Source organism: Thermobia domestica, chromosome 16 (assembly GCF_964235325.1).
Source record: "Thermobia domestica chromosome 16, izTheDome1.hap1.1, whole genome shotgun sequence".
Classification (NCBI taxonomy): domain Eukaryota; kingdom Metazoa; phylum Arthropoda; class Insecta; order Zygentoma; family Lepismatidae; genus Thermobia; species Thermobia domestica.
Genome location: NC_137469.1, coordinates 32,729,583 through 32,744,813, shown reverse-complemented (window position 1 = coordinate 32,744,813; position 15,231 = coordinate 32,729,583). Strand labels below are relative to the sequence as shown.

At 33.0% G+C, this 15,231-nt stretch overlaps 1 protein-coding gene across 2 annotated transcripts in view; it reads right to left on the bottom strand.

Moving 5' to 3' along the window:
* Positions 1-15,231, bottom strand: part of Dscam2 (Down syndrome cell adhesion molecule 2) — a 558,607-nt gene that overhangs the window by 35,953 nt on the left and 507,423 nt on the right. For both annotated transcript variants that reach the window (XM_081742257.1, XM_081742256.1), the window contains exons 24-25: positions 10,839-11,088; positions 6,008-6,151 (exon numbers count right to left, since the gene is read on the bottom strand). In XM_081742257.1, coding sequence (XP_081598383.1) covers positions 6,008-6,151; positions 10,839-11,088 — 394 coding nt within the window. The remainder of the gene's footprint in view (positions 1-6,007; positions 6,152-10,838; positions 11,089-15,231) is intronic.

The window sequence follows — 15,231 nt, the reverse complement described above, 5'->3', positions numbered from 1 at the left end:
CCACTTTTTACTATTACTGAATTGCTTTCTGATATTGGTCATTTTCGATCATTTTTATACATCTTCCCCTCTCTGTCCCCCAAGTTGCGGGGCTGAATTTGGATTTAAACGGCATCGGAAATGTCCCTGTTCATCTCAGCGACCCCGAAAACTATGGATTCGACACTAATATCGGTCATTTTCGATCATATATATATTTGAACAATTCAACAATCAGCATCCTAGGCTGAAGTTCACCCTTGAACGTGAATCTGATAACAGCCTTCCATTTCTAAACCTATTGATTACCCGATCAAACAATAAATTTATTACAAAAGTATACCGAAAACCTAATGCAGGCACTGCTTACATATATCAACAGTCAGCTTATCCGCCAATGTACAAGGCCAATATTTGGAAGAACTTCTTTCGTAGAGCATTATTAATCTGTGACCGTCAAAAAGATCTCAATGAAGAAATACAGTTTTTATATAAAATAGGACAAGAAAACGGTTATAAGCTGTGTATTTTACAAAAATGGTTTCATCAAACATGTAGATCGCTGAAAGTCCCCAAAACAGTAACTTCCAAAGAAGCAACAACTAGGATTGGAATTCCTTATTTTCCACAACTTTCAACAAAAATTCAGCGTATTCTTGCGAAGCATAACATATCTGCTTCAACTATTTCCCCCAAAAGTTTACAAAAACATCTCACTGGATTTAAAAGCTATTTTGTCGATCCATTAAATAAGGCAGGTATGTAGCGCGTCCATTGCGAATGTGATTCCTCATACATTGGCCAAACTAAACGTAATATTAGCACGGGTGTGAAGGAACATGTTAGACAATCAAAGAAGTAACAAGAAGAAGGCATGTCGGGTTTGGCGCTTCATCTAAAACAACATTCACATAATATAAAACAGGTTAGGGTAATAGGTTCAGCAAAATAAAAATAAAAATAAAAAAAAAACGGGAAATTAAAGAATCATTCTTTATTCATAAATAAAACTACATTGAACCTTGATACTGGCAACATTGATCGAGCTTGGGTACCTACCTTTGATGCATACTTTGGATCTGGCAATAGTGGCCTAACATATACACAGCGTTCTTTTTGATTCAGTTCATTCTTTTTTCACTCTGCTCTGGTCATCTCAGGATCTTTTTTTGTACGTTACTTTTATATAGTGCTATGTATTCCTGGTTTTACTCCTTTTATCTCCTTTCCGTTTTAATCCTGTTTACCTTGCCACTGAGGAAGGAACCAGCTGAGAATTCCGAAACGTCAAAATCTTTAAATTTTTCAAGGGAGGATTCATTGCTAAGTAGCCAATTTTTTGTTAATTTCAATAACCTCTTCATAACAGACAGAAATTATTCTCGGTTCTGCTACACACACACACACACACACACACACACACACATATGTACATAAGAAAATAAAAATACACGCATTATCTTTTGCAGTATACGAATATAGTAACACATCCCCCAGCAATAATATTACTTAACGGAAATGAATTTCTCCTTCATCCCTCCAAGTAACTCAAATACGTATTAAATAGAGTATTTTCATATTGAAGTTTACGTATTTACGCTCAAACATAATGTATTTTCTGTATATTACTGCATACAATTACCGTTGTGAGATATTAAATTTCTGTAACCTCTCTGTAACGGACACCTCTCAGTAACGGACAAAAATTTATGTTCCATTGGTGTCCGTTATTCAGAGCTTTCACTGTATTGCAGAAACGGCTATTTGCACCCGTCACATGTACTGACTATTTAATACACGTATGAAAATGATACTATTTTATTTATAATGAGAAACACCACAGTGCGTCACACTAATTCTTAATAGTAAACAATCACGCTAATAGATGTCGCTACGTGCATTATCGGTTGTGTACGACGAAGTTCTTGAACAATTGCATAAATATATAGTACGAAGTTTATAGTGGTTGGTGAGTAAACTCGACAGAGGAGGCGATGTAGTTTAATCTTACTACTGTAATTTGACGACTAGCACGAAAGATTAATCTTCAATTAAGATATTAGCAATACACTTACAGTTAGACATAAAATTAAACTACAATATTTTCTCTATGTAATTAGATAAATTATTCGCGAGAACGTAAACTAAAAATGTTTATTAATGAAAATCTGCACGGACAGCACATTATCCTATTTTCACTCTTATTTTTTGTATAGTACTTTATGGGTGGGTTAGTTCTTCCGTGTGAAAACCATATTTAAACCATAAAGTCGGAATCAATCCAAGAAAAGGAATATCGTACTCCTTTTAAAGAGATAATTAGGTCCAATAATATATATATTATTAATATATACTTTAATATATAATAATAATAATAATAATATATATATACTTTCCGAAAAAATGTTTCCTATGTTACTCAAACATAAAATATTTTTAGACAGATTGGTGCGAAATTATATACACACCTAAGATTAAAAAAGTGGATCGTAAAAACTTGATAAGCTGCTACAAGAATTAACTAAAATATAAGTTTGTACATTATATTGTATTATGAAATTTCAAGATAAGTCTCGAAGTTACAGTAGAAAGTATTATGTGAGTGCGAGATTGTATTAGTCATCTATATATTAAACTGCTAGATTCATATGTTTGTCTCCAATCCTTTTGACAATGAGATCTCGAAAACCACAGGTACTAACAATGTGCCGTTTTTGCTGGTCGATTCCAAATTTTCTGTAAATTGTCCAATTCTAATTGAATTTTGTAAAAAACGTGGCCGTTATTTCTTTATTACATTGTTTACGGGTACGCTAGAAATGTTGAAATTTTAAAAAAATAAAGCATCATATCCTATTAGTTATACATTCCAACATAACAAAGTTGTATACAGAGGTTGTATGTCTCTCCGTATTTGCTTCATGGCCAAATGATCATGAAAACGAAGGATAACCATTTCTTTAGGCTAAGATGAATCTTTATTTTTTGGAGTGTTTTGCCCAATGAACACCATATATCACTGATATTATAATGAATTATGTATGTAATGTATTTACTTATTACATACTGCATACAAGAAGATAGAAAACATTGATCATACATGAATTAGAAACTCCAATTGGATGTAGGCTCAAATCTTGCAAACGGTGCGAGATATTGACAAAAATAATCGAAAAAAATTTCCTCTTTATGATACCCCTAGCCAATTTTTACCAAGCCGTCCTTCACTTGTGTCTATAAAAGAACATATACAGATGTGAGGAATGACAAGGAGATTCATGCTCATATGTGAATGGTGCGCTGTGTGGAGGGCGCAGGTTCAGCTAGGTTTTTTTTTTTTTTTTTTTTTTTTTTAATAATTCAACTTTGATATTAATTGTAATATAACAATTACACCATAATTGTAGTAAGCGTTAATATGTATATTAAAGAAGAGCCTGACATTGCTTAATACATTTTGCTGATAAATAAGAGCATTCCATTGTCGTTGTTTATAATAAGGAGTATGTTTGGTACATCTTATAGTAAATCAATAGTAAGCACTCAAATTGTCAACGTGATGGCGCTTTAGTATAAGAGAAAAGTTGAAACGAATGTAAAGGAATACATTAGAGATGCGAAGAAGATTCTGCGATTTCAGTTTTGTCAAAACACCTAAGTTTCTGAAACATAAAGGAAATAAAAATCAATCCCAAAACTACTTCACACACCGAAATAAATATTTTTGAGCTATTCTTATAAGATCTAAAATTCTAACGTTGAACTTTAATAAAGGTAATTCAGACAAAAATTGAGACTGTGTCATTAATAGCTTTGTTCGAAAATACGAGGTCCACAGAAACTAATTTTGTCAATTTATAGAATACAGTATTGTTTGTTGATGTTTCGCTTGGAGATGTCATGCAGGAGCAACAGTTGTATATAATTTGGATCTGGCAACAATTAATTTCAAGCATATTTAGTTTATACAGTGTTAATTTCTCGGTGAATATGTAAATATGTAAATAATTTTCAGTGTTTATTAAATCATATATATTTTTCATGTTTTTAAGAATTAGTGTCATGTTTTGAAGCATTTTGTAATAACAAATTGTAGCCATCTTGTGAACTGTTGTAATTACAGCGTTTTCTGTTAGAGGAAGACATTTGGTGTTGTGATAAATGTGAGTTTATCGTTCCCTACTTCTGTTTTTCGAAATACGGCTGACGAAGAGAGCAGTGAATTCCTGAAATATTTCAGCAATAAAGTTTGCAGCATAGGTAAATACTGTATTTAACTTTCGTCGTTCTTGAAAATACATAAAAAAAAGGTAAATTATGATTTATGAAATCCAAAATAGTCCTAAAATCTCTCTTGTTAAGCAAACTGTTTAATTCGTGAAAATCATTTGTATTTATTGTTACATATACATCTTACGGTTCATAATTCAAGCATTGATTCTTTGATAATACAAGTACGATTGCAAGAACCGATTCTAATCTTACACAGTATACTAAAATGGAAAGTGACTATATTTGTAACTTCATAGTTCTTGAACCACCCGACCTATCTCGATCAAATTTCAGCATAAATGAGGTTTTTAATCATTTCACTTTGACGGTGCAACTTAGGAGGGGGAGGGGCAATGGTCGAAGTGAGAAGGTATGCGGTGGTATGCCATACCGCCTCTGGTTTTACAGTGATGAAGGCATACTGTCTCTGGTTTTTTAATGATTAAAACATACCGTCACTGGAAAGTAGATGCTAAATACTTCTAATAAATCAATTTTTATAGACAGTAATTGACGAATAGCTTCGCACGTAAAAGGATTTATTTTTTATGTATAAGTAATTTCTAAGTTGACAACATACATTTTTATTATCTTTTTCCTACTTTTTGTTTTTAAAATGGTCCGTCTTAAAAGAAGTTCACGTAATTTATATTTTGATGTTTATATTGAATTGTTTCTCTTTTTATGTATGTATTTATGTATGTGTGTGTGTGTGTGTGTGTGTGTCTTCTTGCTTTAATGCATATAAATGTCGTGTTTTGAGCACGGGTGGATTTATCGGTTGTCTGCTGTAGGGACGGAACTTCCGGGGGTTTGGCATAACCCACGGTAAAGTGGGGAGACCAGAAGTTTTCCCGCGGGAAATTGTTAATATCCTCATCCGGTTTTTCAGCATTTTCGTGTATACTTCTCTATAAGATAACATAAAGGGAATATTTTTTAATTTTTTTTTTCAGAAAGTTGTTGGCGGGGGATCAAAGTCTCTCCATATTCCCCCCTTGTTACTACAGAAAAGTTCTCCAATGGTTTTCAGTCATTATGTAAATTGAAATGTAATGTTTTAGGCAACATACCCTCACTGTATTTCAACAGTTAGATAGCCGGTATGTCGAGGCAAAATCGTAATTAAACATACCGTCTTTGCTTTTTTTCCACTTCGAACACTGAGGGGAGGGGGGCTATATATAAAAATGATCAAAAATGACCGATTTTAGTGCCGGGGTCGCTCAGATGAACAGTGAAACTTCCGATGCTGTTTAAATCCAAATTCAGCTCCGCAAATTGGAAGAGCGAGTATATATAAAAATGATCGAAAATGACCAATTTTAGTGCCGAAGTAATGTTTTCGGGGTCGCTGAGATGAACAGTGAAACTTTCGATGCCGTTTAAATCCAAATTCAGCCCCGCAACAAGGAGAGAGGGAGATATATATATATAAAAATGATCGAAAATAACTGATATTAGTGTCGAATCCATAGTTTCGGGGTTCGCTGAGACGAATATTGACACTTTCGATGCCGTTTAAATTCAAAGTCATCCCTTTATGTCCAAAATGAAACGTATTCTACCCGTGCAAAGAACGGATATCTGCTAGTAATAGAATAAAAACTAATGGTAATTTCGATACAAACATTGTAATTAGAGGTTATGTTGGGTTGCATTATGTCACAGGAGATCTTACTTTTTATGTAGTTTCGGTTATGAATTTTATTGAAATTATTCTTTCCATTGAAATTATAAGATATATTACACTTACCACCATCTTTTGTCAAAGTAACGAAAGTGTATTCTGCTGTTGTTGACCCAGCTAGATTGTGAGCTGTGATTTGAAGATTATATATCGTTGCTGGGGAAAGGCCTGATATAATAAATTTACGTTGTGGTTTCAAATCGTTAGAAACTGTAATGAAAAATAAAATACTATATAACATTTTATCTATATGATTTTCCTTATACAGTGTGTTTCAAAACAACACCGACAACATTTGGGAGGTGATTCCTGACACCAAGATAAGAAAAAAGTATAAACTAATCTGGGTGGGTGCACAAATGCTTTCTTTCGGAGTTATAGGCGGCCAAAAACATGAAAAAATGAACTTTAAAGGTCCATAGCTCCAACACTAAGGGACCTACCGTAGTCGAGTCAAGACTTCACTTAACTAATATTTGCGCTATCCGACAGTACATGTTTCAGAATTCTAAAGTACTCGCGCAACAATTTGTATAGAGGGAGTTTGGCTACGGACATATAATTTGAAGTACTCGCCAACAACCTCGATAAAAATTGTTGCAGAAGTACCGCAGGATTCTGAAACAACGATACTCGGATGGAGCACATATTAGTTCCTAAGTGAAGTATTGACCCGACTACGGTAGGTCCCATAGTTTTGGAGCTATGGATCTTTAAATTTCATTTTTTCATGTTTTCGACAGCGTATAAGTCCGAAAGGATGAATTTGTGCACCCTGATTTATCTATACTTTTGGTGTCATCTTGGTATCAGGAATCTTCTCCCAAACATTGTCGGTGTTCTTGTGGAACACCCTGTATATATTACGATTTCAAAATTGAAGTATATCTAATTTCTACCTCTTTTACTTATAGAGCAGTATAAATTTCCTTATCTTACATCATTGTTTTCACTCAATGTCAAACGATAGAACAACATTGGGGAAAATATTTACACTATTACTTCATGGAAATTAAATTTAAAAAAAAAAAAAAAATACTGTTTAAACAGAAAAACTACTGAAGTCTACCATAGAATATATTTTACTGCTTGCCTCCGCTATATCAAATTTATTTACGATAGCTATAGAACTGGACGAGAAGATGAAATCTCAATCCAACAACATCGTAATGCTTTTGTCAAAACTAATCAAGACACACATAAACTATTTTGTTAATAATTTCGTCATGCATATCCGGATGAATAAAATAATTTTAAAATACGATATTAAAAAACAAGTATCTTCTTAAACATTACTTTTATCCTTCAGTTGCTACATTTATGCATATGTAAACTATCAATATAATAAATCTCATTATCATACTTTTTTTTAGATTACAATATAGATATGTGTACAGGTTTATAGTTAGATATTCAGAATTCAGATACAATATTATGAATGTATTACAGTAATTTGGTTAGTATTTACTTATTAAATTTTCCAATCTTATACATATACATTCAATATACATATAATGTTGACGTATTTCACTCATACGCATATACTACCGTGTTTACAAAATTCTAAGACGCACTTTTTTGTCGATTTTTTCCCTTCAAAATCAAGGTGTGTCTTAGATTTGAGTTATGCAAATTTAAGCCAGATTAGATGGAGTTTTGCCAAAAATTGCTAATCCCGTTAGTCACGATTCTGTAAAGAATGTATATTTTGTATGTACGAACAAAATGCAGAACTAAAATAGTGCATTTTACGCGAGATAAATGCCCTTTGAAATTAGCCCGCAAATCAGTGGAAAATGAAAGAGATGAATCATTCTTGTAAATTTACGACAGCGGAGATTGTTCCTTCCCCTTCCACATACTGTGGCTGGCGTCTTCCTCTGTTTAAAGAGCACAAACAGGTGAGTCACACATCTTAAAGCACGACAATTGATAACAAAATTAGGAGTTTAAAAATACTGCAAAACAGGAAGTTGGAGGCACAAACGGGTTTGGAAGGGAAGAGGGTGACGCGGGTGAGTAAGTCATTGTTTGGGAATGACAACCTGCTTCCCTGAAGATTTGCAGGTGCAGTTTTAAAGTTGACGCCTTCCGGCATTGGGGCCCGTTTGTTCGTAATATGGCTACCATTTGTTCCTGTGCCATCTGATAGAAAAGAACTGTTGAAAGATTTCCAGAGTGATACCGGTACTTTATGGACACCGGTACTGCGTGATACCGGCCAGAGTGATACCGGTACTGCGTGATGAGTGACAAGCGAGTTCATTATTCTGCTTCTTTCAGGCGAAAAATAATACTTCTTTTATTGAAAACTTCAACAAATCAATGCAGTATACGTTTTTTTCTTTGTTTTATTTATTTTCGCCAAGGGTGTCTTACATTCTAGGACTTTTTTTTTTCAATTTATCTCTCAAAAATTCGGGATACTCTTACATTTGAGGGCGTCTTAGATTCGCGTAAATATGGTATATACGAAAAATACAAATGACAGTTAAATGAATAAATTAATTGTCTTTACATGACAACTTCCACGAAACAAAATCTAACTGTGTTAATGATAGTCTAGTAATAGAATATTCACTAACAACCAGAACATTCTGGTCACTTCACTTATGTTTTTCACTTGATTGATTTTTTTTTTTTTTTCAATACCACGGTTACAAAACCTTTTATCTCTGCTACGGTTATCTTTGATTATGTACACATTGTGGTGTGCATATTTAATAAACTATACACGATTTTTATCACACAATAATAGGACAAAGATTTATCTGAGACTTTGACAATTACTAAGTTAGCTAATAAAATATAGCATATGAGAGGGGTATAAATAGATGCAACCTCAAACAAATATATTATTTTTCCTTTGAACATAATAGCATAATAAAACTATATTGAGTGCAAAAATAGCAATAATAATAATAATAATAATAATAATAATGATAATAATAATAATAATAATAATAATAATAATAATAATAATAATAATAATAATAATAATAATAATAAATTGTACAATGAATAATTTTATTCCTTAGGTAAGCTTGAGAGTCACAGAGGGTCATACCGATAATGTTGAGTTTAGAACGTTTATCTTAATATACTGCTGGGAAAGTAACATGTGCTATCTTCGCTTTTTAACATTGATATATGTATGAAAAAATTTTTTCCTGTTCTCTTTGAAGTAGACAGAAATTTTAATGACTCATGAAGAGTGAAAGACTGGACCAAGACTCAAACCCGGGATTTCCGGCATGCCTGACGATACGTTAGCCGATATACTTCCCAGAACAGTCACACACTCTCTAACTCCTGGAGTCGGTGTTCTCCACTCAGACCATATGGCTTGTATCACAGCCTTGTTGCTGTGCTGGGACAAATCAGTGTCCATATATTGAGGACATCTTTTGACGGTTATAATTTCATATATATTAATGAAAGAAGAAGGTGTAGTGGTTAACGCAAGGGCACGGTATGGCGGAGATCCCGGGTATGAGTCTCGGTTCAATTATTCACTTTTTTACTCTTTGTGTGTTACTGAATTCGCACCTACAGTAAAAATAAGTTTAAATTGTTTGTAGGGATTTTAATGGTTTGATTTTTTTATTGACTTCTTCAAATCCACAGTATAACCAATTTTTAGTTTAAGTAGTATATGTATATAGATATAGATATAAAATAGTAGTATATATATATAATATATATAGTACTACTATATATATATAGATATTGTAGTATATATATATATATATAGATATAGATAAAAGTAAATGACATTTAACTAAACTTGAAGATCATTTTAGTTACAGATTTCTTTAATTCCTGAATTTTTAGAGTATCAAGCTTTCGGCTCTCCCTTGGAGTCTTGGTCCCGAAGGTTAAAAAAGAAAAGAAAAAAAAAAAACATCACAGAATAAAAAGGAACGGACTTACCAAGGGAAGAGCTGTATTGTGCAAAAGCACGTTATCAAGTGCGTTAGCGATCTCCAGATGAGGTTACAGCGAACTAAAATATGGCGGAGTCAATTTGTGCGTCTTTCCCTGTTCCTTGTTGGAAGGTTGCCAACTCATGTTGTTATTTTTATTGTCATACCAATGCTGTGAAAATTTTGTAATTACCCCCTCTTATTCATCACTCAACTATTCTTTATCTAGATTTTATTTTTTATTTTTAATGAATAAATACATTTTCAACAATCAGTTTGTCTACACGATTTCTAGCTCCAAATAAAATTTTCGAATCTTCTATCCTGTGTTGCGTTTCTTTTAAATGTTTCAATAAAGCTGATCCCGGCGGGAGCTCATGTGGTTCGGATTCCACGTTAATCAGTAGGTCCACGTCTCATATAGCCTCGCTGCTGAACGGGACGCTAAACTAAAATCAACTCAACTCAATAAAGCTGACACCGCATTTTCCTGTTTTGAATTGCTAATGTGTTCCTTTACTCGAACTCTTTCTTCCTGTTTTTAACCTCCGTTTGACCAAGACCCCAGGGGAGAGTCGAAAGCTTAGAACTCTAAAAATTCAGAATTACAGAAATATATATGTAGAAAGATAGTTAGAATTCCTGAGCGTAGTTTTACAGTGTCTAAACTTGAACTAATCAGTAAAAATCACATCATTAAAATTTCAACCCATTTCAAAGAAAACAGAATACGTAATTCCTTATATTAATCAATGGGCTAGAAAGTAAATGTGCCGGAAGTATAGAGAAACGTTCAGGCATAAGCAGTTAGAACAAAGTAGTAGGACTGTATAATTGTAATTTTGATCAAGGGTAAAGATTATCCATCCTAACTCTTAATCATTTAAGTAAATTTCAGCATTACTGTTTACCAAAAATACCAGAAACTGCTCTTAACAATAATGTGACAGGAACAACTGTAATCAACTTACCTAGTGTCCAATGGTTATCCTTAGATGTTCTATATTGAACCACGAAGTACAACATTGGACACCCATTATTTGGCCAAGTAAGTAATAATAGGGACACGGAAGTGGAATTTGGATGCAGAATATCTGTGGCGGATGGTATTCCTGGAATATGTCCTTGCGTGCGTACTACTAGTGTAGTACTTGCAGGACTTGCTCCAATACGATTATGAGCTACTAAGTAAATACGATAGTTGGTCCCACATTGAAGGCCCTACGGAGAAGAGAAACTTATTGTTTAAGACAAAGACATAAGAAGTTGTGATTTTGTTTTAACCTAATGTACAAATAATAACAAAGTGACCAAATTCATATGTAACCTCTTAAGATGAAACCCAATCGTAAAGTACAGTATAACAATTCAGTTGGTCATTCTTATAACTAGGCTATACCTTCAATGAATGAAGATCATTCATACTTCATTATTACTTTCTAGACTCTCTTTCATTGAATGAAGAAGACTATTCATACTTCATTATTACTTTCTAGACTCTCTTTCATTGAATGAAGAAGACTATTCATACTTCATTATTACTTTCTAGACTCTCTTTCATTGAATGAAGAAGACTATTCATACTTCATTATTACTTTCTAGACTCTCTTTCATTGAATGAAGAAGACTATTCATACTTCATTATTACTTTCTAGTAGAGATGCAAGGGCTCGGAAAAAAACCGGCTTTTTTGGAAAAAAACTCGTTTTTTTCTGCTTTGCTTTTTTGCTTGGGAAATTTTGGGCTTTTTTCAAAATACTGCTTTAAATTGATAAAACAAACTTTGTATCGCTTCTCTATAACACAAAAAATCATTTAATTAGTGGTTGATGCTGATAATAATATAAAACATCGAAAATAAACTATGAATTTCGAAAAAATATTTCAAACAATTTTTCTTCAACATATTTACATTATGAATTCCACAGGATTAACCAATGTATATAATAAGAATTTTTTAACCTCCTATATACAAAAGTAAGCAGAGCTGGCAAGAACCGTGGTTGTTTTTGAAAATGCCAAAAACCCGTTTTTTGGGGGATGTTTAAACCAGGCTTTTTTGACTTAGATTTTTTGCTTTATGTATTTATATTACATATTCACAGAAATAAGTTTGTTTCGCCTTGATGTTATTATGCAACAGCGGGATTATGCCGGAAGAACTCCCATAAGTTTAAAGAAGTGCGGTCAGTAAATTTATTAAGTTGAGAATCTCCCGCCCTAGCCATTGGGAAAATCCCGTCATTACTTGAAATGTAAGACAATAACGGGAAAATCCTGTTATTGCTTTGCATGTAAAATTTAAAGGTCGACGTACCATAATCAGTACGCTAAAACTGAGGTATTAAATTACAAATACGTAGATATCATTGAAAGTCCAATCCAAGCAAACGTTGGAAGCTACGTAGGCAATCGATAAATTTTGCCAATTTCTATCAATATATTTAAGCAATATTGGCTTCTTTATAAAACAACACGCATTTAGGCATGCAGAAATATACAATTTGGTTTGTTTCGTATATTTAGGCTTAACATCCTTACGAAATACCGAGGTTATCAAGGAGAAGACTTTCGCTTAAACTGACATCCGAACCGCTACTTGGGTTACGCATGAAAGGTTTGTGGTTCGACCGAGAATTGAACATGGGACACCTTGATTAAAAGGTGAAAGGGAAATAAAACTATTGCAGGTGGTTTGATATCTGGAAACGTTACCATGAAGTTCACACGATTCGCATTTTTCATTCTTTTTATTTTTGTGGTTTAAACCAGTTATTAAAAAAAAAAAAAAAGTCGGTGTAAACCAGCCAACCCTAAAAGTAAACACTTCTTTTTAAAGAATACACAAATAACTAGCAAAATAGTATGTAGTATTTTTACTTCAAAATATTCCATACCCTCTTTTTGAAACAAAATAAAATTAAAATAAAACATAAGAGAAATACTTAGATTTATATGATACACTTAAAGGCTGCACATCTAGAGCTTTTGGTTCTGTATATTCTTGAAATTCTACAGTTAAGTTTTATAGAACCACCATCACAGTTTACCCAATCCTCAAGTTTTCTGAATTTTTAACAAGAAGGATTCAACATATCATTACTGAACTCCCCCCTCCCCAAAAAAAAAAAAAAAAAAAAAAAAAACTACGGAATATATTTAAGTTAAGCTAAATACAACTCCACAACAAACATGACTGAGTGATTAGCTTTTGCGCTTCTATCGGGAAGTCCGGGATTCAACCAGCATTCGACCATTCTGACAAAGCTTTTCTTCATTCCATCTGTGAATGTATCAATAGTGCGTGTACTGTGAGTTGGGCGACTTCCTTTTTTATTGTTTTTAAATCGTTATTATTACTAATTACCAGCAGTGACGGTTTTGCGAAGGTTAGGGGGGCGGTCTTTCGGACTGAAGCCCGTTCCCCAAAGTTACGGAATGTCTGCAACAAACGAAATATCTATTATTTATACCTTTACTCATAAACTTTAAGCTCCCGTCAAATAAAAATTACGAATGTTTAAAAAAACTAAACATTAGTAAGAAACCCTTCCCAAAATACTTTTCTAAATCCGTCACTGTTTCTCAGTATAAAATGATTTTTAAAGTTGTATCCGGAAGATTATTGCTAAACATATAAACGAAACGAAATATTATGCCTGTACTCATAAACTTCAAGCACATCCCAAATAAAATTAGGACTTTTTAGGAAACGAAACAATCAGAAAAAACCCTCCTAAAGTACTTTTCTAAATCCGCTACTGATTATTTGTATAAATTGGTATTCAAGGTTGTGTCCGGAAAATTATTGCTAAATCACTTCACAGCTACAGTATAACAGAAATATGGAAGTACGGCTTGACGGATATATTGAAAAACGTACGCTTTGACGGATAAATAGAGAAACGGGCAAGTTTAACTTTTGCGCTAGAAGCTAGAGTACTAAAAGCTCTTAGAAATGAAACACGGATGACAAACTAGAGAAGAAAAGAGATGTCGATAACTCAAAAGTTAAAATAAAGTTAAATAGCCTCTAAAATTACCCTCAAATACTACATTCTTCATGTTAGCTTTAATTCGTAAAACACGTGCTCCATCCATCTTGATGGTGAATTTCAGAGCAAAATATCACATTCAGGTCATGGAATTCTCATCTAACTATAGAATATACTATAAGAAAGCTATTTAGATAGAAAAACCATGAAGTTGAAAAAAGCCAAAATTTCCAAAATTCTCGTTTTTTTCCCAAAAAAGCCGGCTTTTTATGTGAAAAAAAACCATCGATTCAAAAAAGCCGGCTTTTTTGCATCTCTACTTTCTAGACTCTCTTTCATTGAATGAAGAAGACTATTCATACTTCATTATTACTTTCTAGACTCTCTTTCATTGAATGAAGAAGACTATTCATACTTCATTATAACTTTCTAGACTCTCTTTCATTGAATGAAGAAGACTATTCATACTTCATTATAACTTTCTAGACTCTCTTTCATTGAATGAAGAAGACTATTCATACTTCATTATTACTTTCTAGACTCTCTTTCATTGAATGAAGAAGACTATTCATACTTCATTATTACTTTCTAGACTCTCTTTCATTGAATGAAGAAGACTATTCATACTTCATTATTACTTTCTAGACTCTCTTTCATTGAATGAAGAAGACTATTCATACTTCATTATTACTTTCTAGACCTTCCTTCATTGAATGAAGAAGACCATTCATACTTCATTATTACTTTCTAGACCATATTTTCATTGAATGAAGAAGGCCATTCATACTTCATTATTAGTTTCTAGAACATACCTTCATTGAACGAAGACCATTCATACTTCATTTCTTCTTTCTAGATCTTCCTTCATTGAATAAAGAAGACCATTCATACTTCATTATTACTTTCTAGACCGCGCCTTCATTGAATGGAAGACCATTCATACTTCATTATTACTTTGTAGACCACGCCTTCATTGAATGAAGAAGACCATTCATATTTCATTATTACTTTCTAAGTTGTTTACTTGCATAAGATGCACTTCCTTTGAATAGATAGTGGCAAACCTAGACAGGTTTCATAGTAATACATATTTTGACAGATATATTTTGTATATTATTTCTATATCTTTTCTTTAATGTCTCTTGTTGAAGAAACTAACTGTTGGTACAGGAGACTATGAGTTCGATTAGCAGTGGTGGTAAATGTAGTTAAGATCCTACATTAAAGTGTAGATCCATGCATCTATATGTTCATGTGCTCTTCCATACATTTACCATAATACTTCTCGCTAAAAAAGTTCACCTTTAGTGTAGAAGACTCAACTTCGGTTTCCGTAATGGTAATCCATTTATATATTTTTTGACAGTGT